The sequence below is a fragment of the Vombatus ursinus genome, unplaced genomic scaffold (genome assembly GCF_900497805.2).
Source record: "Vombatus ursinus unplaced genomic scaffold, bare-nosed wombat genome assembly UNPS02009173.1, whole genome shotgun sequence".
In the NCBI taxonomy this organism is placed as follows: Eukaryota; Metazoa; Chordata; class Mammalia; order Diprotodontia; family Vombatidae; genus Vombatus; species Vombatus ursinus.
In genome coordinates, this window is record NW_020948951.1 from 977,088 (window position 1) to 984,176 (window position 7,089).

The following is a 7,089-nucleotide window of genomic DNA, read 5'->3' on the forward strand; positions in this document are numbered from 1 at the left end:
ACACACACACACACACACACACACACACACACACACACACACACACAAATATACACTCCCCTTCCCTCCCCCCCACACAAAGTCTCACGGCCCTGAACACATCCTGGCCTTCCTCATGGTATAGACCAAGTGATCATCCTCCCCCCTGTTCCCAGAGAGGTTGCTTGGGGCCTCCCTAGAAGGATGCTGTGCCCTAAGACTTCCTCCTGCTATGCATCTCAGAGCACTGACCTCACCCCAACCCTGAGACTTAGCAGTTTCAATTTCATCCAGGACTGAGCTGGCTAAGCCTCTAATGGGGATCAGATCAAGACAGGATCCATCCCCTCCCTGCCCCGCCTGCACCAGTCCAGCCTGGCATATGGCCCCTGTCGGAGGTGGGGGTGGGGGAGGGAGGTTTCCATTGCTGGGAGAAGAGCCACATCCTGACCAGAGACAGACTCGGAAATAGTAAAAGACATAGAGAAACAAATACAGAGAAAGATATACACACACACTCAAACACACATACATACATATATACATACACACACACAAGGCTGCCCAGAGATCCAGAGACATGCATTCAGATGATCAGAGACATGTGTAGGGAAATACCCAGACACACTGAAACAGAAATGAGGATGATGATTGAAGACAGAGAGATACGTAGAAATAATTTCAGATAAAGGAGAGATAGGCATTCTCAAGAAAGAAAACAGAAAGCCTCCAATCAAGCTTTCACATACTTTCTGTCTCTTGTATCTTTTCTCTGTCTTTGGACTGCAGAGAGAAGGCCTTGGCTGGTTGCCATGGAAATTCTTCACTGGACTAAGCCCAAGCACCCCACTACCCCATAGTCCCAGCTTAGTTAACTATTTCCCCCCTCCCCCACAAGTCAGAAGCCATCTCCCAATATTGTAGGCACTTCTCCCCCCTACTCCACTGGGTTTGGAGTCAGAGGACCTAGGTTTGAATCTGGACTTTGTCACTTTCTATATGTGTGTGACTTTAGGCAAATTACTTCTCCACTCTGGGCCAAACCAGTTTGCTACTCTGTAAAATGAGAGGATTGATGACCGAGAAGGTCCTTCCATCTCTAGATTCTATAATCTAAATCCTAAGGCCTTCCCTATACAGAGAAGTCTCAAAACAGTTGCCCCCACAGAGTGAACTGGTCCTGCTGGAGAGATTTCTCCATACAGACAGCACCTCCCTCTAGTAAGTAACATTTGGGAAGTACCATTTCAGCAACAAACACACCTGAGGCATAGGAAGTTGAGATTCCCTAGAACACAGAGATGCAGAGACACAGAGACAACAGACACAGGGAGACAAATATAGAGACACAGACACATACAAACACACCCCTCCAGCCCGTCCTCCTCCCAACAATGGGGCATTGAGTGGTGGCGTCAGCGGCACGAGGGCTGCCTGCCACCACCGGGCCTAAGGCTCTGGCATTCCCACACCCCCACCCCTTTATGCCTAGAGAAAAGGGGATCCTGGAGTTCTGAGTCAGGGAATCAAGAAGCCTAGGTTACATTTGTGCTGTAAAGGTTTCTCTCCCAGACTATCCCTTCCTCTCCTCACAGTCCTGCCTCAGTTTACTCTCAGGGTAGCCCTCTCTATGGCAGTTATCCTTCTTTCTTGCCACCACCCCCACCCACCCACAGGATCCACATTCCTTATAAAGGCGATGAATTTGATAAACCTTGACCTCAAGTTTTCATTTTCCAAAGGTCTGCCCCACCCATCTCACCTGACCCTTTTCTCAACAAATTGTGTTGGGGGTTAGATGGAGCTTCAGCTGTTACCTCCAACAATTCTAGATGTTCCCCAGTGTAAGGTCCCTGATAATTTGTGAACCCCGAGTCTCTATATGACAATTTTTGCCTTGGTTTACTCAGGAAAGGAAGCCAAAGGCCCCAAAGTCTGACATGAGGGGGTGGTCCTTGGCTCTAGGGAAAGGGTCTTCCCTGCACACTCACTTATTTGCCTCTTTCATCACTGTAGAAGAGATGGGGAAGGACAGGGGCTTAGGGGTACATTGCTTCCCAATTTCTAGGAATATATGAACCCCTGGGCCTCCAGAGAGGCAGGAGGATTGCTAGCCAAACCCAACAGTGGCCCCAGGATAAGAGGTTAGTATGAAACCTCACAGGCAAAAGATCTTGGCAGGGAGACAAGGGGAACCAGAAAGAGAGGAGCGGTGTGTACAGGCTAGGAGAAGATATGGGGAGAGAGGTGCCTTGAGAGTCAGGGGTAGATAAGGGAGAGGGAGATAGAGGAGCTGAAAGAAAGAGACTGAGGCACAGAGATGAAGTGGCAGGGCAGAATATCTAAGGACAGGAGTATGAAAACAGGGGTGGTAGGGATAGAAATGGACAAGTACAGAGATATAGTGGATGAGACAAGCTGAGACAAATAGGGAAAGGGACAGGGAAACAGGCACCCTGGCTGGAACAGAAACACTGGAGTAGTGGACCCGCACACAGCTACAGGGCAGAGAGACATTAGGGGCAGAGGCAAAGCAAAGGGCAGGATCAGATAGAGAGGTACAAAGAGAGAGGGAAAGTACTAGAACCAGGGGCAGAGCAAACGGGAGTAGGGGTGGGAGGATGGGAGGTAAGGAGGGAGTGGAGAACAGAGTCAAAGACAGGGTAGGAAGAGCGAGGCAGAGACAGAGATATAGGTCTAGAAATGGGGACTTAAGAGATAGAGACAGCAAGAGAAGAAGACAGAAACAAAGGAAGGCAGACAGCGAGTCCAGGTACATAAGGGAGGTCGAGAGAAAGAAGGCTGCGGGCAGGAAGTCACTTGCGAGATGGGGCTGCCTGCTGGGCGCTGGCAGGAGCTGCCTGGAACCCCAGCGGGCTCGGCGTGGGTGGGGCCCGGAGGGGCGGGGCCTATGTGGGAGGGGCTCAGAGCCCGGGAACTGGCCAGCTCTCTGACTGCTGAAAACCTTCAGGCCTAGCCCGGCTGGGCGAGGCATGGTGGGGTGGGGTCTGGCGGGGCGGGGCCGAAGCACCGAGACGCGAGCGCCTTCTGCAGCCCCCGCGCTCGCTCCTCCACTGCTCGGCCCGCTCAAGGTCACCCCGAGGCAGAGCCCGAACCCCTTCGCCCCAGGACTCCCAGTTCAGTCTGAGGCCACTCCCCCTGCCGGTCACTAGCCTCGCTAGGTCCTACGGGTGGGGATTGAAGGGGGGGGGCCAGAAAGGATGGTGCCCTTTAGACACGCCCTGGGTGGGGGGGCAGAGACTGGATAGCAGGTGGATTTGGGGCTAGAAGAGGGCGCCTAGGGATCGATCTTTTTCTCCTAAAGAACCTGAACGGGGACTGGGTGGGGGGGCGGGTCTAGGGTCTGCAGGACTATGGTCTTCTGAAGAGTTTCGGGGCCTATAGGCCCCCAAAACCTATACTGGTGGTGGGGGATTCTTGGAGGTTTCGAAGGTCTTGGGGGTCATAGGTGCGTGGGACCCTAAATTGGGAAGCTTGGTACTGGGGGTGGGGGCTATGGGTCTTGGAGGGGCGTGGGGTTGGGTTGGTCCTACCCCTGCCGCAGCCCTCCCTTCCCCTCCTCTGCTGCTGCATTGATGACCCTCACCCCCATCCCCCACCCCCACCCTTGGTTCGTGGCCATCCTTGGGAAGAGGATGGGAGCCCCCACCACCGTGAACCACTTCTCCCGCCCCCCCTCCCTTCCCCCCCCCCCCCCCCCCCCCCCCCCCCCCCCCCGCCCAAACCCGAGGCGGCTGCGAAGGAGTCCGCGCAAGACGGCGGCGGCGGTGGCGAGAAGATCCGAGAAACAAAGAGATGTCTCGGGCCGGGCCCGCGGCATTCCAGCAGGGCGGGCACAGCGCCCCCAGCCCCCCCACCACCCGCCTGGCCCCCGCCCCTCCTGCCGCAAGGTCGACCGGGCGGAGGACAAACGCCGCCCCCTCCCCCCGGAACCCGCCTGGTCCAAGACCCCGGAATCTCGATGTAACGACAGTCCTTGGACACACCCGCCTTCCCCCCTCCCCCAGAGAGCAATAGCGCCCCCGCTCAGTGGCCCACTCCCTGAGTCTGCCACCGCCGCTCCCCGGGGCCCTGCGCAGCGCAACGCAGCCCCACCCGGCCCGATTCCCCCATTCAGGCCCCATCTTTCCATCTCCATCTCCCCGGGTTCCATCCCCCAAGGATGCAGGCTCCCATTGGATCTAGGCCCACATCTCCATCCATCTCTTCCCGTCCTCCCCCCCCCCCCCCCCCCCCCAGTTCAACCAACCCATACCGCCGAAGCTGGAGCTTGGATCCAAACCCATTTACCGCCCCCCCCAATCCCTGAGGCCCCATCTTCTTCTCATTTTAGTCACCCCTCCCTTCACAAGGACTTTCGGCCCATCCCTATACAGCATCCCCCCAATCTCTACCCCAAAAGGATTCCCCTCTAACCTGCGCTGGGACTCGGGACCAACCCTGTCCGTCGCCTCCCCTCCCAATCTTCCAGGCCAGTCCCCACCCTCAGTTCCACTCTATTATATATCAATCTTCCTCCCCCATCCAGGCCCCATTTTTATTCTCCCCCCTTCCCAGGCTGTCGAGCCCTATTCCTTTCTCCCTAGGGCCCTCCATTCCCATTCCCCCCCCCCCGTCGTTTCCCCCTCCCTTCACCCTTCTAACGCTCGGGCCCATTCTTACCCTCCCCCCACCAGGCCCATGAGGCTCCTGAGTCCGCAGCGCTTCAGCATCCTCAGGCAGGAGGAGAAGGGGGAGGGGACCCAGCATGGCCTCACAGTGTGGGGGGTGGAAGGGTGAGGTGGACGCCCAGCAAATCGACCCTTTCTTCACTTCCCTCCTCCAAATGCCCTATCATCCTCCAAATCCGCCACCCCTCCCCCCCACCCCATCCCTTCGCGAGCCGCTCGTGCGGACAGAGGATACCTACAGTGACCATTCTTCTGGGTCCGGCGGGCGCGGTTTTGGCTAGAGGCGGCTCTGGGGGGCCCGGATTCGGGCGTCCGTCAGCCCAGAGGCCCCGGCACCATGCGAGGCCCGCGGCCTGAGCTTCACCGCTCGTTAACTCCGGAGGCGGCCGCTCCCTCGAAGAAGGGTTGGGGAACTGGGGGATAATCGGGAGGACCGAGGATAGCGGCGACAGCAGCGATCCAGGAGGCCCAGCCCTGATGAGAAGGCGGCGGCCGCGGAGGAGGGAGAGGCGAGAGCGTGAAGATGGAGTTGGGGGGGCGGCGGCGTCGGGGGGGGCGGGGGAGGTGGTGACGCCCCCGGCTCTGCCCAGCTAGCTCTGGGCTGCTAGGGGCGGGGGGGCCCCGGGGAGGGGGAGCTGCGGTTCCCAAAATAAATAGCGATGCTCCTCCCTAGCCGCAGCTGTAGCCGCCGCCCAGCCCCGGCCCCGGCCCTGCTTGTCCCCGCTCCCCGCCCGCCCGCCCGCCCCGGCCCCTGCCCCGGCCCGCGCTGTGAGCTGCGCGCTGTGTGTCGCGGCGCCGCCGCCCCCGGCCCTTTATACCACCAGCTGCCGCCGCCGAAGCAGCCCATTGGCTGCTCTGTGCAAGGGTTCCCCCCGCCTCCTCACCCGGCTACCCTGCTCCCCCTCCCGGCCCCCAGTCAGCTCGGCAGGTGGAGGCAGAGACGCGCCGTCCAGGCCCCCCGCAGCCCCGCTGCTCCCCAAGACTGACTTCAAGTCTGTCTCTTGAATTTTAGTCTCTCCCCTTCCTGGTACTGTCCCATTCATTCATTTACTCTTTTTAGTCCGACATCTATCCCCTTTGCTCTTTCTCACCCTACGACGGGGTCATCTAGGGCAGCCCTGCGAGATTCGGCTAGAAAGTACTCTCAGGAAATCTGGAACCCTCTCTTTCGTGTGTAGGGAGGAAGAGTCAGCTGGCTAGGCCTGGGGAACGGGTGTGAAACAAGGACCATTACCACGCAGGGTCACAATGATCACGAGGAGCAGTGACCAGATTCTGGGAAAAGGGGAATCCTCTTCTGTGACACCTTTAATTCGGACTAGCCTGACTCTCTATGTTTGGCTCGGTATTCCTTTGCCTTTCTGCGCCCCTGCTTCTCTCTTCAATTCCACAAACATTTATTAGCATCATATACAGGAATTGGGGGAAAAAACGAAAAGTCTGTGTCCTGAAAGAGCTTACATTCTAATTCTGTCTCTCTGCTTCTGTGACCAGGCTCCTTTTGAGGTGTTGGTAGACCTTGATGGAGGAGTCTGAGAAAGCAAAATTATTCTTGGTACAAAAGAGTGCATAGAGAAAACCACATTATTTTCTGGACAAAAGGATAGCTAGAGACCCACCTGGTGTCTCTCTAATGTTGCCGTTTTCCAAATCCTGCATTCTATGTAATTAAAGAGGACAGCCGGCGTGGGACTCTCCAAGAAAGAGGACCTACGCATCGGGATCCCGTCGAAAGAGGGGAAACTTTAGGAGTGTTCATCACGCTTTGGACCCTGAATCTCGACCCCCAAAGTTCCCTGGCAAGGTAGGGAGGGGTGCGGGTTGTGTCGCAGCGCACCCCTTCGGGTACGTTGAGGGCTACGAGTCCAGGGACAGGAACAGACAAATTCAGAAGGAAAAGCCACAGTAGCCTGAGCCCAGAGCAAAAGGCCGCTTGAAGATCCTCTTGACTGAAGAAGGGGCGGAGTGAAGGAACCTGGCTCGGGCGGGAGGAGGGGGTGGAGCAGAGAAGAGCAACCTCCTCAGACTACTGTGAGTCTCCCAGGGGCAACCCTAGGTCTCTGGATGGGGGGTGGGAGGAGAGGGGAAAATCAAGGCTTAGCCAATCACAACTCCAAGCCCGGAAAGCCTAAGAACCACGTGGATCCCCCCCCCCACAAACTTAGGGTGGGCGGATCCTACATAAAAATGAACACAGGTTCCCGGCTTCTAATTGGCAGGGTAAACTACCGTCATACTCTCAGGCCCAGGGGAACCCATGGCCACTCCAGGCGGAGACCAGGCTGAGCTTCCAGTGCATGTATATGTCCTCAAATATCTGGATAGATAACTATATGAGTTCGCATATGTCCAGACGTACATACACACACGGACGGAAAAATACACACATGCATAGGCATATACACGACCACACACACAT

At 57.0% G+C, this 7,089-nt stretch overlaps 1 protein-coding gene across 1 annotated transcript in view; it reads right to left on the reverse strand.

Annotated features, from left to right (window-relative positions):
• The window catches only part of ELAVL3 (ELAV like RNA binding protein 3), a 15,185-nt gene extending 12,211 nt beyond the window's left edge, over positions 1–2,974 (reverse strand). Inside the window, exons 1-2 of the mRNA XM_027851274.1 lie at positions 2,757–2,974; positions 340–406 (exon numbers count right to left, since the gene is read on the reverse strand). Coding sequence (XP_027707075.1) covers positions 340–406; positions 2,757–2,974 — 285 coding nt within the window. The remainder of the gene's footprint in view (positions 1–339; positions 407–2,756) is intronic.
• Between the last annotated feature and the right edge of the window lie 4,115 nt (positions 2,975–7,089).